The sequence below is a fragment of the Rhinichthys klamathensis genome, unplaced genomic scaffold (assembly GCF_029890125.1).
Source record: "Rhinichthys klamathensis goyatoka isolate OS25496 unplaced genomic scaffold, OSU_Roscu_1.1 h1tg000312l_1, whole genome shotgun sequence".
Taxonomy (NCBI): Eukaryota; Metazoa; Chordata; class Actinopteri; order Cypriniformes; family Leuciscidae; genus Rhinichthys; species Rhinichthys klamathensis.
In genome coordinates, this window is record NW_026606830.1 from 524,891 (window position 1) to 544,728 (window position 19,838).

Consider the following 19,838-nt stretch of genomic DNA (forward strand, 5'->3'; position numbering starts at 1 on the left):
TGAATAACAATTTATCACCTGAGCCTTCCTTCTTCAGCCTTATAATGCATTATTCAGTAAGCACTGAAATGCAACTGTTCGTTTGTTATCTTTTTTTCACCAAGTGAAACCTGCACAAAATGTGATGCCATTTAAAAAAAAAAAAAATTCAAGTGATAATCTGATCTGTTTGATTTAGTCATGGGTCTAGCAGTCTTGTGTAGCCAGACCTTCTGTGAGACTCCATAGCAGCTTTCATTGGCCAAGGACCGCCCATGTAAAGCAATAATGCAACAATTTTAATTGACTTTAAAAATGTAAAGTCAATGCCCCTACAATAACAGGCCGGCGTGTAAAACTCTTAGACATGTTTTAAAGAGTCTAGGGGGAATATTCACTAACAGCTTGTGCCAGTGCAAACCCTATTTTGGTGTTAAAAAACTACTGTCAGGATTTACTAAAGACGTACGCAGTGAAAAATTTGCGCTGAAAAGGCGTGGACAGGGTTATTTTTGCGGCTGATCTTATCATATATGCATTTGTAGGACTTTGCCTTTCAGATGCATAATTTATGGGAGGAGAGTATTTAAATGAATCATGCAAGGTAGTTACTAAGGTTTGCGCTGGTCATATTTAAAAGTTTTTTCCTTGGAAAAAAAGTTATTCATGTCTTAAAATAGCTTGAATGTAACTCTACACCCTTGCCTCATTTAGTATACGCGGTTCTATGAATATGCAAATTAGCACCGCCTCCACTCACTCACACCAGCTCAGAGATCCTCTTGTTGACGATCACACGTTGGACGTGATTGGTTACAAGGTAGTTTGTGACGTCAGAAACACCAGCGATTTCAAACTGCGTTTTTGAGACTGTCTTTGGTTCACTGCAGTTTTAAGGAGAAAATACTCAGCAATGGTGTTGACTTTTTGTACATGGTTTGTCTTAAAGCATATTGAAAACACCACATAGACATATAAACAAAGTTAAAAGCTTGATTTTCACCATAGGGGGACTTTAAACCATACACTAATTTGCGCTGGTCTTGATGGTGTTGGTCATTATGGTATGATCCAGCTGCTTCTGTGTTCTTTAATTTGCACGTTATGAGATCAGTATAGTTCCCTTTTGAGGGAACTCGAACTGCGTCGATACGACACTTTAGGGAACGCCCTTTGCGTATCTCATCTGAAGTATGAATGAAACTAACCCAATCCTGATTGGTGCTGCGTCATGACGTAACGCGACGGCATACACGGAAGCTACAAAGGGACGCCAGCACACAACAGAGTTAGCTTTTTAGAGAGTGTTGGAGCTCATGGCAGCAGTTTCCCACGTCATTCCATGCGGCCTGCTGCACCTGAGGGCCCTGCAGTGGTGGTTGAAAACCAAGGGGTTTTCCCTGAGGGGGAACCCGTTCCACATGATCAGGGTTACGCACAGATGCCTTTGGTCCCTATCTATGTGGAAAAAAGCTTGGTTTCTGTCCCAAGGCCCTGTGGGAGCGTCATGTCGCCGGAAAGCCGCTTCGACAGATGCCCCCCTCACGGGCTCGGGCACGGTCATGGATGGCAGAGCTCTGAGGAGCTTCCTCCCAGACCTCAGGGGTCACCACGCAGACAATGTGTCGGTGGTCTCCTACTTAATTCATCAGGGGGTTCTGAGATTACGCCCTCTATCCAGATTGGCGCATCAGATCCTCCTGTGGTCCCAGGGGAAACTGTTATCTCTCAGAGCAATGCACGTCCCAGGGGACCAGAATCAAAGAGTAGACATCCTGTCGAGGCAGGGGCTGAGGCCCGGGGAATGGAGACTTGATATGCGAGATGTTCGGCCCAGTGGAAGTGGATTTTTTTGCGTCTCGAGGGACGTCCCACTGTCCACTGTGGTTTTCTCTCACCCATCCAGCCCCATTGGGGTTTGATGCCATGGTACAGACGTGGCCGAGGACGTGGCTGCTCAATATTCACCCTCGACCAGATATGTGGAAACTTTTGGCCTGGCCCCTGAGGGGACTCAGTACCTAGAGGCTGGTCTGTCGGCAGGAGTGGTTGAGACCATACTTAGTTCCAGAGCTCCTTCCACGAGGAGATTGTACGGCCTAAAGTGAAATGTGTTTCCACTTGGTGTAGAGAGCGTGAGGTTGACCCAGTTAACTGCCCGGTTGGCTTCAGTGCTGGAGCTCCTCCAAGATCGCTAGTCTTACCCCGTCCACACTCAAGGTGTACGTGTACCAGAGTTCCCACATAGGACCTGGCAGTTGATCGTGGTCGAGGCCCCCTTCGAACCTCTGGAGTCGGTTGTGGCCAAGAACCTTTCCCTCAAGGTAGCTTTTTTATTAGCCTTTACTTCTCTGAGGAGAGTAGGAGACCTTCAGGTGCTCTCTATACCTCATGGGTGCCTGAAGTATGCTCCAGGCGACATTAAGGCTATATTGCATCCCAGGCAGGGCTATGTGCCTAAAGTGCCATCTAATGTGGCATGGCCTACTGTTCTGCAGGCTTTTCATCTTCCACCTCACGTGACGGCGGATGAAGAAATACTTAATTTGCTCTACCCTATCAGAGCTCTCAAGATTTATGTCCAGAGGTCGTCTTCGTGGCGGCAGTCAGACCAGTTGCTGGTGTGCTTCGAGTCGCCCAAGAATGGACTTCCCGCATCCAAACAGGACATCAGTAACTGGATCGTTCAGGCTATCTCTATGGCCTATCAGGTGCGCAGCACCCCTCATACTTTTATCAGATTTTATAACCTGGACATTCATTCTACGCCAGGCACTCTAGTGCTCTCATCCTAAGTGTGCCTGTGCGCAGGCAGGGCTCGTTGTGACATAGTGGGTATTTGTTCCCCAAAGTGTCGCATCGACGCAGTTCGAGTTCCCTCGAAAGGGAACGTCTCGGGTTATGACTGTAACCCTTGTTCCCTGAGAAGGGAACGAGACACTGCATCCCTCCGCCACGCCTTCCCCTGCCTGGTAGCGACTTGCTTCATCGCAGAAGCTAACTCTGTTGTGTGCCGGCGACCCTTTGTAGCTTCCGTGTTTGCCACCACATGTTGCGTCATGACGCAGCACCAATCAGGATTGGATTAGTTTCATTCATATTTCAGATACGTTACGCTAAGGGTGTTCCCCAAAGTGTCGTATCGACGCAGTGTCTCGTTCCCTTCTCAGGGAACAAGGGTTACAGTCATAACACGAGACGTTTTCCACTCCCATTGGCACTTTTTTGGAATTGTGCTCTCACACTAATTTGCCCTGTTTAGTAAATCTGGCCCTATATAGTGAACTTCACATGCGTCAGGACTATTTTGTTTCTATGCAGACCGTTAAAGAGCATTAAAGACACACAAGTCTCTCAGAAATCCTGTAGAATTCAACCAATCAGATGACGACTTTATAAACTGATAAGATAAGTTTTGGATAAAAGCATCTGCCAAATGCATAAATGTAACATTCACTATAAACTGTTACTCATCTCCAATGCTTTTTTTTTTTTTTGGACAGCTCTCCTACATGCAAGTATCATAAGCATGTGTTTTCCGCCTCCACTTTCGTGAGTTTTCTCATGATGGAGGATGTTTCGCCACTAGTGCTATCTGGCTTCTAATTCGGTACAGGGTGAAGATAAATAATTTCCTATCATCCTTCAACTGCACAGACGCCATCTGTGTGATCCGGCATGGTGCATCTGAAACTCCTGAATATTCATCTCTCCCTCTTATCTGATTAGATTAGTCCCCAATCAGTTTGTGAGTGGAATGATTCTGTATTTGACAATGCAGTTTTATTAGGATAATCACAGTTTGTCACAGCACCTCACTCCACTCCGTTAACAGAGCAATGCATGTGACATGTGCCTCCTCAGTTGTGTTGCTGCTGTATTTACTCATGAATAATGGAAAAGCACATCATGAATGCATAATTAGAGAGATGTTTGCCAGTATATCTGTACAATTTTAATTGAAAATTAGCACGGATATTAATCAACATATTTGGGCCCAGAAATCCCTCTGACACTTATATCTGCTGAGTCATGTATGCATGTAGAGAGGCCGGGGATTGAAACAAATGATGTTTTAATTGAAAAGCCTGTCTTGTATCTTCTCCTCTAACTCTCTGAAGAAAAGCCACAAGGTTGTGAGGTTGATTAGCCTGCCTTTTGTACTCACGTTTGAAATATGAGTATGCAAAGTTGAGGTCACTTACATTTGACTTTCCTTAATTTAGAATATCCTTGGGGCTCAGAAAGAGATGGTCTAAAAAAAAATGACAGAGAAAAAAAAATAAAACGTCTGTGTGAACAATGAGATGCTTTTGTGAAGAGAATTATTGTTATTGGAAAGCAGAAGTGTGCATTGGCGAGTAAATCATACGCTTATTATATGTTAAAGGATGACAATCCCCCACTAAACGACCCCCTTAATTATGGTGTCATTTTATCTTATGAAGTCGAAATGAAAGCCGATGAATAACTCCGACTCTTCCGGAGGATGTTTTCAGTGGTGCAGAATCAGAGCTCGGAGGAAACTGGGACTCCGGAGATTTGTAAGGGGTCCTGTCACACGAGCTATAAATCTCACGCTAAGTGGCTGTGTTGCAGTTATGGTAATTGATACCAATGTAGTTAAGGTGCAATGTGACATATTCACAGTGTGCGAGATGGAAGTCGATGTTTCACTTAGACGTGTTTTATGTGTTCTTGTGGCTGCTCAAGCAGATGAGGGTCACCTATGTGCCTCATGAATCTTTAAACAGCTGCTTGGTGCAACCATGTCAATAGATATCTCTGAGGCTTTGGCTCCATCTCTCTCTCTCTCTCTCTCTCTCTCTCTCTCTCTCTCTCTCTCTCTCTCTCTATCTATCTATCTATCTATCTATCTCTCTCACTCACTCACTCACTCACTCACTCACTCACTCACTCACTCACTCACTCACTCACTCACTCACTCACTCACTCACTCACTCACTCACTCACTCACTCACTCACTCACTCACTCACTCACTCACTCACTCACTCACTCACTCACTCACTCACTCACTCACAGTGATTCAAAATAGCTTAGCAGCGTATAGCCTATATGTAAGCGTTTGTTAACTGTACAGAGTAATGCTTTCAAGTAAACACATTTGCATTTGTGGCTGCATTTACAGACTGTTGATATATATATATTTTATGGAGAAAAAAGGCTATTTACAGCAATGCTATTATTTACTGTAAAACATGTTTTAGTGAACTTCATTGTTTATTTCGAGTCTATCTTTGTAAATTCCTGAATAATGTTGTTTCTGCAGTGTTTTTGCATGCTTATGGCTACATATTTAAAGCTGCCGTCGGCAACATTTTTTTGATCATATTCAGTGAAATCGACACTATAATCTGATAGAACAACATAAATAAAGTGGTTTTAGAAAAAAACCGAGCTTCTAACTCCACCTGGAGCGTGTTATTTGTTTTGCAAAAATCCACAGCTCCCGGTTCATCATGTCCAATCAGCGCAGGGGGGTGTGAGATCTGACTGTCAATCACAGATCGGGCACACGCCACCCCTCGCGCACGTTACAATCACATGCACACGCCTGAAGTTCGCGGAAGTTCGCGCAGTAACGAAGAGTGATGGCGGAAAATCAAGTAAGCTCATTTAGAGTATGACGTTAGCAATTGCAATCTATCGGTAGATTAGACAGGACAGCATACCTCCAAATACTCCATGGTGTTGATGGATGCTGATGAGACGGGCGCGTTCACTGAAAATCTGGTGCACACGCACTGACGAGCATGAACTCGGTCACGGTGGGAGGGTATTCGTTGATAGTGGGGGAGGGCCATGAGAGTTGTAAACATTCAAAATTGTGTAAATCCACTCGATCTGCCAGACTTGCCGACTTCAGCTTTAATCATTGTGTAAAATGTATTTAATTTGAGTTTTAAATTCATTAACTTTTTGGTTATATGTTCCTAATTTCATAATTTAAATAACTTAAAAAAAAATCAAGAAAATGTTAACATTGAAAATGTTATTTATTCCTCTAATGACAATGCTGCACATTTTTATATTATTATCATGAGGTTTGTTAACGGCTGTGTTGCTTAATGTTTTTTTTTAAATCCGATATATATATATATATTTAGAAACATTTATTTTAAATCTTTTGTAACATTACAAATATATTTACTGTCACTTTTAATCAACTTGAATTTGTGAAGCAGAATAAAAGTAAGAATTTCTATAAATATATTATTTAAAATATAATTTTAAAAAAATAAACATACTGACACCAAACTTTATATATTTAGTTAGTTTTTTTTTTTTTTTGTTATAGAAATTTCTCCTTTGAAACAACTGCCTGTTTGATTAAACTGGTTCTGCAACCTCATTGCATTGCAGAACTTTACTTTTACAGTACGAGATGTATTGGCTTTATCCTGCTAATTAAATTAACATTCATTACGATAGGTAAGAGGAAGGATGAATTGTAAATGAGAATCCTGTGCCCATTCTATTAGCCATTTCTCTTAAAGAACAACAGACAGGAAATGGTGCTGAAGGAAAGTTTTTGCCACAAAATTAAATCACTCTGGGGCTGGCAGTGCATTTAAAGGTAAATTCAATCAACTGGATTGTTCCACATTTTCATTTGCATCCCTCAAAGCTTAGCAAATTGAAACAAGTGACATTTGTCTGAACTCCGTAGATTTGCATTGAACTGTCTTAGTAGTTATTAAAGTAATTACTGACAGTGCAGTGAAATTGTGCAGATGATATGCTTTTACAAAATTACACCATACTCGTATGTAAACCATCATTCTCTCCTGTTCTTTAGGTACGGTGGAGGTGATAGTCAGATGTCCCCTAAATCACATACAGTGTATTGGGACAAGAAAGTGCATTCACTTCAACAAGCTCTGTAATGGGGCGAAAGACTGTGAGGACGGTTTTGACGAAGGAGTCCACTGTAGAGGTGAGTACCCTAAAGTAGGCCATTATAATGTCTGTGGATGATATTAGCTATGCAGGTACTATACTGTGATCTGTCAATATCAATAAACTCACAGTTTGGACACCATCCGCATTTATTTTGATAGCCTAATGCCGCATATTTTTACATCAATTGGCTCTAGTGGAAGGAGAACAGGTGAATGACGCAGCAGGTGTGATGTTGGACACACTCTACTTTTGTTCACAATCATCCAAGCCACAATAACAAGCAGGTGGAGCCACCTGGACTCTGTGATATGACAATACCGACTCAGCAGTTGGCATTGGGTGGATGCCTGTTAGTTGAGGCGACGCACCTCAGGCTGGCCAAGAGTGTGACCTTTGGTGAACTGGAAGAGTGTGGCACCCATCTGGGGAGTGCCAGGAGCATCTGATCCTGCCCTTTGATCCAGAGCCTGACTGAAAACAGGCCATTGACCCATTCAACCACACAAGATTATAATGTCAGTTGGATTGCTGGGGTTCCTGCAGAGAAGCAACATGTTATTTAGTCTAGAGAGAAAAGTAAATACTTTTGTATTGCTGGAGAAATGTGACCGTTCATGTTTTTCGGTTTCATTACACAGCGAGATCCAAAGGTTTGTTTGTTTACTTACTTACTTGCATACTTATTTACTTACATATTTACCTTATTTATTTATAATAAATGTGGCACATTTAAATCAAGCGTAGCATTAGTTCTGGCAGGTCACATTAGTCAAGCTCGCATCAGCTGACTCTCGGCTGATCCACATCTACCTATAGGAATACGACGCCTATTACTGTATACATATATAAGCTCCTTCAGTATTATCAGCAGCTATCGCGTTTCTCAGGAGCTCATTACCCTCCTCCATCCCCAGCTCCTCCTCTCGCCCAGTCAGGATTTGGCATCTGATTCCCCTTTGAATCAGAATAAATTCTCGAATTATTGTTGTACATTAAAATATTGACAAAAAAGATATCTGCAATACATTCATGTTGGTTCTGTTCTGTTTACCCTAAGGGGGGAGGGGGGGGGGGGGGGGGGGGGGGGGTATTGCTGCTCTCCCTGCTCTTATCCATGCTAGGCTGCATGGATGCGTAGGGAGTTCTTGCCCAGAACAGAACCATACCGCCAATCCAAACTGTATGGTAAATGTCAATCATCTTTGACAATAGTTGTCCTGACTATCTAAATATCTAAATTATCAAAAAAAAAAAAAAAGGCCAAAGCAAATATATATTTAGTATTTCTAGATTTTGTAAATTATATTAAAAATGTTAAACAGAAGCATTTTCACTAGGGATCTCTTTTGGATCTCACTGTAAATTCACTTCAAATTATATTTACTCACAGAAACAGTGGAAAGGTGTCTTTTTTTATGGACTACATTTGTATATAAAAACCAATATTTTATTTTGTGTTTGTAGTAGTATTACCCTTCTTGATCATATTAGCGCTTCCCTTATCAGGTTTATCTGCCCCGAAGGAAGGGCTAACCTCAAAACACCTTTTCCCTGACAGAGGAAGCAATCACCTTACAGCACAAGGAAAGAGATTGGTCTAGTTCAGTGGGCAGAAAGATTAAGGTTTTGACTTGACGTATTGCAGATAAAGAGAGAGGTGCTCGGAGCCTGAAGTGATGTATCACAGAAAGTTATCCTTGGGTGTTAGGAAGCATTAAGAGACATTATGTTCATTGTTCTCCTCCTCCATTTGTTTGTTTTTAGATACAGCTAATTAAGCAACGAGTACCTGGGGCAATAAATCCTTTTTTTTCGTTCTACTCTTGCTCAGTTTGCAGACTCCTGGGTTGCCAGTTACATTTGAAAAAGGGAACATTTGCAGTGAATGCAGTCATACTGCAAATGTTGTCATTCTTCTGTTTATTTGTTTACCTTTAAATTGATGTTTTTGCAGCTTGTACGAATGGAAAATGACATTAGCTTTTAAACCGCATACAGCTGTTAGTAATGATACGTTAGACAGATTTACAGGTAGACAGAAGTGTAAAGTCTAGACACAAGCAGACGTGTTTTTGTTGGTGATTGATCCGTCTGCTGAAGTAAGCAACATGGTATACTTCTCAGTGGCCAGTGCTTACTCATTCAATTAGCCCCTTTGATGGAGTTTGGGTCAGGACATTCGGCATGTGTTTCTACCCATACACCTGCAGACGGGAGGAAATGAGGTCACCGCGGAGAAGTTGGAGCATGGCAGCTGGGTCTCCGCTGAAACTTTCCTTCCCACTCTAGTAATGAATACATAATGAATCCCAGGAGGGCATTACATAAAAAACTGTGCCCATATGGAAGACAAAGACAGCATTCTATTTCACCTTCACACACTTCGGCAATTCTTTATTTTAATGATTGTCCTTCAGTGAAGTGGGGATTTTCAGAAAGCCTTTTTTTTCTCCACCACCTGGTTCCCACTTTTTCAATGTGCAAAATCTCGCTCCTCTCAGCCAGCACTGATACGTGACAGGTGAAGCTGAGAGGCACATTTGAATTTAGGAGCTTTTAGGTGGAATTTTCAGAAGTTCCTCACAAGCTGTGAGAGTACAAGTGACAAGAAAAAGTCTCTGTGGCAACAGCCTTTGGTCATAGTCACGTGTGATTATGTGAATGTCTCACAAATGGGCTGCCAGAGACTTTTTTACCTGTTTATCAAAATGCTTACTGTGCAGCTCGACATTATTATTAGTTGTAATTCGAAGAACCAGCTAATGATAGCCTGAAATCGATATGAAAACTTATTTATGGATTGTTGTTTATAGATTTATAAGGGCTAGTCAATAGGTATAATTTTGAACTTGTGTATTAGTTTTTTTCTTCTTCAGATTTTTATCAACACATCACAGGATACCGATAGTTGTGTCATTATTTTCATAGGAATGACAATGAGGGGTTTTTTTCCGCTAAGGAATGATTTCAAGCTAATATCAGAACAAATTTAATTTCCATTGCCTTTATGCTGAAATGCTGTAACAACTGAACACCCTTAGGTAATTTCATTGATTGTGCTAGTTACGTGCTTGCATTATGTTCAGTCATTAAAAAGCAGCTCATGATTCCTTTTCTCAAAAGCAATTACATACCAATTAGAGTAATTACAGAAGTAGAAAATAAAAAGAAGAAGAAAGCTTAGAGAAAGTATCTTGCAGTGCAGAGGAAGTCTCTTCTAAGCCCTGAAATGTGATTACAGTAATAATTCTCCATATGTGTTGTACATTAAACCTCTCCGCTTACTTTTTTGATGTTTTAGAAAGAAGTCACTTATGCTCACCAAGGCTGCATTTATTTAATAAAAAATACAGTAAAAACAGTCATATTTTTAGAAATTGGTATTTATTTATTTTAAAACTTTTTTTTTACTCCAGTCTTCAGTGTCACATAATCCTTCAGAAATCATTTGTATATGCTGATTTGGTGCTCAAGTAACATTTCTTATTGTTGAAAATATTTAAATATATTTAAGACAGTTTTATGCTTAATATTTTTGTGGGAACCATGATACATTTTTTTCAGGATTTTTTTGATGAATGGAAATTCACTTAAAATAGAAAACATTTCTAACATTATAACATTATAAACAACTGTCACTTTTCATTTAATGTAATGTATCGTTACTGAATAAAAGTATTTTTGGTTTTATCTTACTGACCCCAAACATTTGAATAGAGGTGTGTATGTATGGTACAAATTCTATTTGTAGTTATACAAGTATTGATATCACCCAACATAATTCTATTACTAAACAAAACCCTTGTGTAAAGTAAATGAATAAATATGCACATCAGCCAGCATTAACTAAATGAAACAGTCATTCCCATAGTTGTACAGATTTGGAGACGACATTGTTAATAGACAACTCTGCTTTTGCGAAGTAATGAAAAACCATGTCACTGATGTACCTTCCCTCCCTCACTTTGCCTCTCAACAGCATTCAATTATTTCACTTGATTAACTTTTGATTTTCAACAATTCATATAAACAAATAAACAGTATCCCCAGGGTCAGGACAACAGCGTTAACAACGGTACAAATATATTTCCTGTTTTCTCTTCGGTTTGAAGAAAAGTGGAGTGCATTCACCTACACATAAGCTATTTGAATATTTATTGAATTTGTTTTGGAATATCATCCAGAACACATCAAGCGTTCCCCTTACTAGCTGCTGGTCATTTTCTGATTAAACTGATGATGTTCAGTGATGCTGTACAGTTCACTGTTGTTTGAAGATTGCTCATATTGTTAGTTTCAGTGGGTCACGCACCTTTCATTATCAGGGTACCATAAATGTGAAAGTCAAGTACCTCATTTGAATAGCATAATGGGAGTGTAGCGCTTAATGTGCAGTTGACTATGCTTCCTCTGGGGATAGTCCTAAACCATAATACAGGGTTAAATTTGTGCAATAACAAGCAATCACCGTTGACTTTTTTGACCCGTCTGAGCTCATAAAGGCATAGGCTAACTCTGAAGGATTAACCCTGAAACCAACGCTTCCTAATCCAGGAGCCTTTGCTTCATGTTTAGTCTCATAGTCTGATTATTTTCACTAATAGGATTATCTGGAGGAGTAGGAACAATCTTGTTTGCTGATAATCATGGTATAGCTGGCTTATTTAATATGCTTATGGTTTTTTTTATGCATGACTTTTGTGGTGTCTTATACTGAAGGTTGTGTGTTCTCATTGATATTCTATAATGGCAACTGAAATCCAGTCCACAGCAAACATTTAACAAGTTAAACTCGACTGTGACTGACTGATTTGCTTCTAGCTTTACCCACTTTCCTTTTTGACTTTTAAAAATGCATCACTATTTGCTTCTGTTTATACTGTATCATCTGAATCATTTGTCAAATAATTACCTCCTGTAATGTCTTGAAAGAACCCATTACAATCTGGTGATATCAAATCCAATTACAGCGTTATTTTTTCTTTGCAGGAAGGGAGGTTTAAAAATGTATTGAGATGCTAAATGATTTACACGGATGCTATTGTCTTGCATATTTATGGGAATTTCCAACACATGATTGAATTCAGGAGATCATTTATGCTTATTGCACTTTGGGTTAAGATTTAAGTAACTATTCACAGCTTGGACATTCTTCAAATTCAATCAATCAATCAATCAGCTATTTAAAATGTTGTATTATAAAGCTATTATAAATTGTAATAATATTTTAAAATACTGTATTTTTGATCAAATTAATGCAGCCTTGGTGAACATACAAATCTTTTAAAAACAATGGACATAAATATCATGTTACTGTAAATTTGCTTGTGCTATTAAAAGAAGAATCTGTCTTGTCTGGCCTATATCACATTTGTAGTAATGTGTAATGGAATTATGCCAGAGATTTGTGCACTTTTCATACACAAACAGCTCTTGATAAATACGGCATTTACTACAACATCGGAGATAGATGAATTTGGATACATGCTGAATGAACTTTAATTTGTCAAGAGAGTACCATTTCAACAAATCGAATTCCTCTCAGAGAGGCAGACCTATGGCATGCTTATTAAACACTATTGCTTCTCCAATGACCATGGCTTGTGCAAAGATCAGCATCTTAATTTGGTCCCAGATTAATTAGGGGGCCTTGAAACCCAGGCAAAGGATTGGATTAAGACAGGCCTTGGAGAAGCAAAGGCCACAAAGGTCTCCAGAGCTGGCTTGTAATTAATCCATATGGGGAAGTAAAATTACAGACTTCTGCTGCTCTTTCTTTTCACTCATGTTCATGTTTGTGTGGGTGGAGTATTAAGCAGTTTTCAGTCCATATGTGTGCATCACTTAGAAGAATTTTGTCTTTATGTTATTGATAAGAATAAAAATTGTATGCATTTTGTGCCCACTCATAGTTCCACTCTATCATTCATTCAGCACTGGTTTAATTCACCTTGGTCAATGTTCTGTTGAGCTTCCCATTGGAATGGATTATTTGGAGACGTGATCTAGTGGGCAATGCATAAGCCCTGAAACAGTGTGTGGTGGCGTAAATGTGGGTTCAACTCTATTTCCTCTCTCTATCCGAAAAATTTGCCAGTCAGATAATCTTGTTCAAGTCACACTCAAAACACTTTAAATCTTGTTGCATAATATAGAACATATCAAACCAAGTGTCCGTTTTCAGTTTGAATTGAAAGTTCAAAACAACAGCATTTATTTGAAATATGTTTTTTTTTATATTAAAACTGTCACTTTATTTAATTCAATCAATTAAATGTGCCATTGCTGAATAATAGTAGTTCACAATACAAGAGTTTACAATGCCAGGTGTATTAGAAATCTGGGTCACACTTTAGATTAGGGTCCAATTCTCACTACTAACTAACTATTAACTATGAATTTTGCCTGAATAAACTCCTAATAACTGCTTATTAATAGTTAGTGCGGTAGTTGTTAAGTTTAAGTATTGAGTAGGATTAAGGGATGTAGATGGTCATGCTGAATAAGCCATTAATATGTGTTTTATAAGTACTAATAAACAGCCAATATCCTAGCAATATGCATGCTAATAAGCAATTATAGTTAATAGTGAGAATTGGACCCTAAACTAAAGTGTTGCTGAAAGCTAGATTAAGAAACAAGTTAGAACAGAGGTGAAATGCAGAAAAGATTACACAAACATTATTGTGTGGCTTAAATTTACCCTAATTTACTCCAAAATGTGTTCATTTACACATCCCTGTGTGGTCCAAACCGGTATTACTTTTTTTTTCTCCTGTGGAGCACCAAATATGTATGTAAAAAAAGCACATCTCAGTGTTTTTTGTCCATAAACAGTAATATTACAGTGATGTCCATTGTTGTTTTGGACCACTTTGACTTTTACTGTATGTACAAAGAGTTAAAACTTTCCTAAATACCTTCTTGTATGCAAGGCCGTAACCAGGGTTTGAAAATTAGTGAGGTCCGGGGTGTTGTGTAAAGAATTTTGCTATAATAATGGTTTGGCCATTGGACCCACATTTCCCAATGGACATTAAGCTGTGACCCTTTTTTTTAATGGAATTTGGCATATATATATATATATATATATATATATATATATATACAGGGGTTAAATTTGGATTTAATTATGTGTGGGGTAGTCTCTCACTAGGGGGGTCCGAGGGTTTGCCCCCCCGGGATTTTTTTGTGAAAAATAAACCAAAATGGCACTTTCTGGAGAGTTTTGTGCAAAGAAAAAGTAGGTCTAGCAAGTGCAACGCAATCTCACGACCAATTCGTCCGAATTTGACGAGTGATTAAAAGATGGCTAATTCGTACGAATTCGTACGACCTCATTCGTAGGAATTTGTACATTTGTCTAAACCCACGTGATGGGTAGGTTTAGGGGCGGGGTCAGGGTCATTCGTACGAATTCATACGAATTGGGCAACTCGTCAAATATGTACGTTTTAGCAAAAATCGTACTAATTCGTACGAGTGAGGTCGTACGAACTGTTACGAATTAGCCATCTTTTAATCACTCGTCAAATTCGGACGAAATTCACACAGATCAAACACAAATATGCTGACTGAATAGATTGCTAGTTGAGAAACACTGCTTTAATTAATGTTTTTATGATGGCTTTGTGAAAGGTTAACTAAACAGCATGAGCCGTCTTCCAGCTGGCCAGTAAGTTATTTGGCAAATTTCATTCTGTAGGCTAACATACAGATCTGTTTTATGCTATTGTTTTTGATAGTGTTATACATTTCTTACAGATAATCGATTGTCATTGCGTTTGTCTTACCGAATGTGGTAGCTTTATGCAATTACAGTTTGTCTATGCTTCTTTTTTTTTAAATGTATTAATGCCGACAGTTAAATGTTGCCAGATATTGCTACGAAAAACAAGCAAAACAAAATAATAATAATAATCCGAAATAAGTTCAAAGCTTGTGTTTTGGAAATAAGGTTAATATATCACTAAACCTTTCCACATTAATAACTTCCTAAAGTGTCACATTAAATCAGAAAAACAGGTGACTACTGCCACCTTTCTATTAGGTGGATCTGGCAACACGGAGGCTGCACCCGCGTTCACAACGCGCTCTCAAGCCCCGTTCAGTTCACTGCGCCAGCTTCTCGCAGCAACATGAATTGCAAACACTCATATGAGGTGGTTTAAACACTGCTAATTAATCATTCAGAGAGCTTGACATTTTATTTTTGAATGTAAAAAAAATGACCGAGGTCCGGACCTCGGTGACCTCATAGCTGGCTACGGCCATGCTTGTATGTTCCACAGAGGAAATGAAGTCATACAGGTTTGGAATGACTGAATTTTCCCTTCTAGACACTTTTTTAGTTTCCTTTTTATTTTATAATTTATTGTGTTTTATTCTATTTCAGAAAGTCACAGAAAGTTGTTACCTGGGGAAACAAGTGAGCCAAGACTCCCACTGATCTCTTGCCATGTTTTTTTTTTTTTTTTTTTTAGCTTCTAAAGTGAGAATCTGTCCTTGACATTTTTTCTGTTGGAATTTTAAAGGAAGGGCCCCTGAAAAGGAGACAATTCCCGCATGGCTAGGCCAGGGAGTCAACGGCTTACTGGTGGCCCGTCATGTGGCAGCATACTTTGACCTCGAGGACAGTTTTTGATGCACAAGGGGAGGCTGGCTCAGCACAGGAGAGGCTGGATGCTGGATTTATGGCAGCGATGACGGGGCACAATAAGCATCAAGTGCGCCTTGTCACTCGCTGCCAGCAGCATTCCGTTATCACGCCCCTCCTGTGGTGAGCCTTCATGTGGGCCGGGGCGACAATGATTGGAGGGGAAGCGGACCACCTGTCACAAGAAACATAAGTGCTTTGCCATGGAAAAAATAAAATAAAAAGATTTTTCCCTTCTGGTGTCAATTTCACGAAACATTCTTATTAGCTACTATTTTCTTCTTATTTTCTAACTTAAGTATAAAGTTAAGAATATTTTGTATTTCCGAAAATATTTTTTAAGAATGATCCTATTTATTTTTCTCAAGATTGTTCTGAAGACAAAACTTAAGAAGCGTTTAAATTCCAGAAAAAAAAAAAAAAAAAAAAAAAAAATGAACCTCTTAAAGTTAGGATAACCTCCAACTTATCCCCAAAGGTAAGATGTTTATTGAATTTATTGGTTTGTTTAAAGTATTAAGCATTGCAATATAACACTAACACAGATAATACATATTACTTTAGTACTCAAGGAGTGGCGCCGTTGATCAATAAACAATGATCGATCATAATTATGCATGACATAACTTTTTGCTGAAGTCAAATTTCAGTAACAACTGTACAAAAATGACTCTAACAGGGACCTATTTTTTATTTAATAATTTAGCATTTATAATTTTCGGCAGTATTATCACAAGAGCACCCGTACACAAGACGCATTCACTCTTACAGTGTAAGCACTGTCACTTCATCTTGAGACAGACTTTTTGGAAAATTACAATATAAAATACATGGCGCATTAAAAAAATGTGACGCAGAGTGTGCAGCCAGTTGCGATGAATAGTGTGCATGCTTATGATTATTACAGTAATCTGCAGGCAATGCAAAAATATGGCCCTTGAGATATTTTTCATTAATTTGATGAGCAGGTCTTCATCAAATCTGCCATAATCAGATAACACCAAAGCCTTTCTTTTTTTCTTTTTTTTAAATAAGATGTTCTTAAGAAAATAGTTGTGACGGTCTTAAGAATTTTTCAAGAACTCCACTTAGGAACATGCTTACAGATTTCTTAGAAATCTGTAAAAAAAAAAAAAAAAAAAAAGATAATTTTACAGATTTCTTAGAAATTATCGATTTAAAAAAAAAAAAATCACACAGACCCTGGTGTTTACTTCTGCTTATAAAGGAATAATCCCCCCCCCCCCAAAAAAAAACCTCGTTATAGATGTGTTTTACATATCACATGATCTTGTTTTAACAAACAAACAAAAAAGAGGTGTAACTTTGCCTAGCAAGCCATGAGATTTTTCAGCGTCAGCGGAAGACAGATTGTTGTGAATATCCATCTGTCTGGCTACGTGTCGGGTCATGAGAGCACACCGATGTTTGAAAGCAGATATAAGGATTAGTCTTGGATATCTGTCGGCCTACCGTCTCATTGCCTTGTCTGGCCTTTTGTCTCCACAAAGCATGATGCATCCAATAAAAAGTTCATGAATGCAACTGGTCAAAGTTACGTGGTATGAATGGCAAAGTCAGAGCTTAAACCTTTTTCAGGACTATCAAAACACAACCGGTCCTGAAGGTTTTGTAGGTGATTTCAGTTTATCCTCACACTCTCTACAAATCCCCGACCTCCATCAGTCAGCCAACCTGATGTCAATTACCCAAACATTCACAATTACAAACAGAGAGCATTTCTGATTGGCTGAAAATGCATCTGCCTCTTTCTCGACAATTTTATGTTGTTTACAGAGCACAGGACTTCACAGCGACAGGGGTTATTTCTCAGAACACATATTTCAGTGATATGTAAAGTAGTAGGGACTGTATGCTTGCTATTTAAAAAAGTGTTATGTTGTATGCTAACATTTGCAATGAATGCCTTTGATTAACCATTGAAAAGAAATACTGCGCTAAATAGCAATTACGTACAGTATTCAGCCACAGGTAAACATTCAGTTAATTTCTGACAAGATTATTACATTTACTGATCACTTTTCTTGATGCTGAGAAAACATCCTCGCTTTTGGTTGATGGAATATTACAGCTTTCTTTATGAAAATGGTATTTTTCTTCTTACTCTTAAGATACACCCTAATTGGTTGATGCTCTTGATTCAACGTGTATTTTGCATTTGCTATTACAAAAGCAGCTTCATCTAAGTGTCACGGGAGTTGCTGCTAAAACATGTCATGAAGCAACGAATCCATAAAAACCTGCTTCAGCATGCCAGCTATAGTGTCAGCCTCAGATGCCATTCTCACAGACCATCTGCAGTTTGTTCACTGACCGCCTGAAGCACTTTGGCTATTTTATTTATTTTTATCAGTCATTTCATTTCACTTTTATTTTACTTTTATTAAACATTTCTTTTAATTTTGTTTCATTATTATTATTACTATTATTATATAATGTTTTATTTAGGAAATATGTTTTATTTTATTTTTATTTTATAATAAAATCAAGATCCAGAAATGTCAATGAATGTTATTTTTATAACTATTATATTATATTATATTTAAGAAAAATATGTATTAATTTTTTTTATTTAGAAAAAAATTAAGAGTCAGGAGTGTCAGTTGATGTTAATTTTATAATAATAATAATTATTATTATTATTATTTTATATTTTATTTAAGAAAAACATTTTATTTTTTAATTTTTTAATAAAATCAAGATCCAGGAATGTCAATGAATGAACTATTATATATTATATTTTATTATATTATATTATATTAATTACTATATTTAAGAAACAATTTTTTATTTTATTTTATAAGAGTCAGGAGTGTCAATTGATGTTAATTTTATTATTATTATTTTATATTTTATTTTTTATTTTTTATATTTTATTTTATTTAAATATTTTATTTTTATTTTATAATAAAATCAGGAGTGTCAATGGATGTTAATTTTTATAACATTATTATTATTATTATTATTAGTAGTAGTAGTATCTTAAAGCAATACAAAAGGTTGCACAGAAATGTACAGAAATTATTTTGGTTTGAAATGATGAATATATTTCAGATACATGTCTTAATTCTATAAATTAGTACTCAGTTAATGGCAGTAATCAGACATGAGATGTAAGAAATCAAAGAACAGATTTGCATACATTCCTTTGACAGTAATGAATGTTTAGCAGTCACATGTCTTGAAATAGCTGAAGAAAATCAGCTTTTTGAGCTCATCATTTTAGATTCAAATAGTGTCTTATTCACACATTTTTTTTGTGAGGCTGGTAAATCGGTTGTCTTTGTACTAATTGTAATTGTGCAGTTGAATCCACACCCACAAACGTCTGAAAAGTGCAGTGAACAATAGCTGGTTGGGTCTGTTGCCTTTCTCAGGAATTGCCACATGATTTAATATGTGACAGCCAGACAGAGGGATTCAGAGATGTGCTGATGTGGCCTTTGTTGCTTGCACTGTATAAAAATAATTTTAGGTTGTTGCACTAGTATTCCACTGAGACTTTACAGAGAGAATGACAGGCGGCACAGCAAGGAAGGCAGACAAAAAAAAAACAACAACTCGAAAGTGAATTTTGGGGTCGTCTTAGTAGAAAATGAACATGTTATGTTCATTTTGTCAGATATTCCACACACAAAATACTATATGTTTTTGCTGTTTGTCTTACAACATGCATTGTGTCTAATATCAGAGCTCAGATCAGTGAAACTGTACACTGAAAAAAAAAGTACATTTAAGTGATTTTGTGTCTCTATTTTCATTCCAAAGTATAAAAATCATGTTTCCATCCACCTACTTTTATGCCAATTTTGGGATGTTGCATTAAAAAACACTGGATAGAAACAATATGCGCATTAAAAAAAATGTTCATTAAATAAAGCATTTTTATCCAGTAAGAAGAAATGCACATACACTACGATTGGAAACACATTTACTGATTAAATCCCTTGATGCACAACAAAAAAACTCACGTGACGTTGCCTCGTGACACGTGATTCGAATGACTTTGAATGTGATTGGATAATTGGATTAATTGCATAGCATCTCAAATGTTGGTTTTATCATTCTGAAATGCCTGAGCTAAAGTCTATCATCAAAATGATTTGGATTAATTCTCTCCCAGAAGCGTCTAACACGATTGCGTTCCCAAACACCAGGCATCCCAATGCAAAATGTCAGCATTTATTGTGTGTCGTCTGTGCGCTCTGAGACGCAAGTCATTTATGATGTAGGAAAAAAAAGAGCCACAGTGGCTTC

General features: G+C 37.9%; 1 protein-coding gene across 5 annotated transcripts in view; it reads left to right on the plus strand.

Annotated features, from left to right (window-relative positions):
- Nucleotides 1-19,838, plus strand: part of lrp1bb (low density lipoprotein receptor-related protein 1Bb) — a 339,454-nt gene that overhangs the window by 143,597 nt on the left and 176,019 nt on the right. For all 5 annotated transcript variants that reach the window (XM_056271238.1, XM_056271233.1, XM_056271236.1 and 2 more), the window contains one exon: nucleotides 6,801-6,938. In XM_056271238.1, coding sequence (XP_056127213.1) covers nucleotides 6,801-6,938 — 138 coding nt within the window. The remainder of the gene's footprint in view (nucleotides 1-6,800; nucleotides 6,939-19,838) is intronic.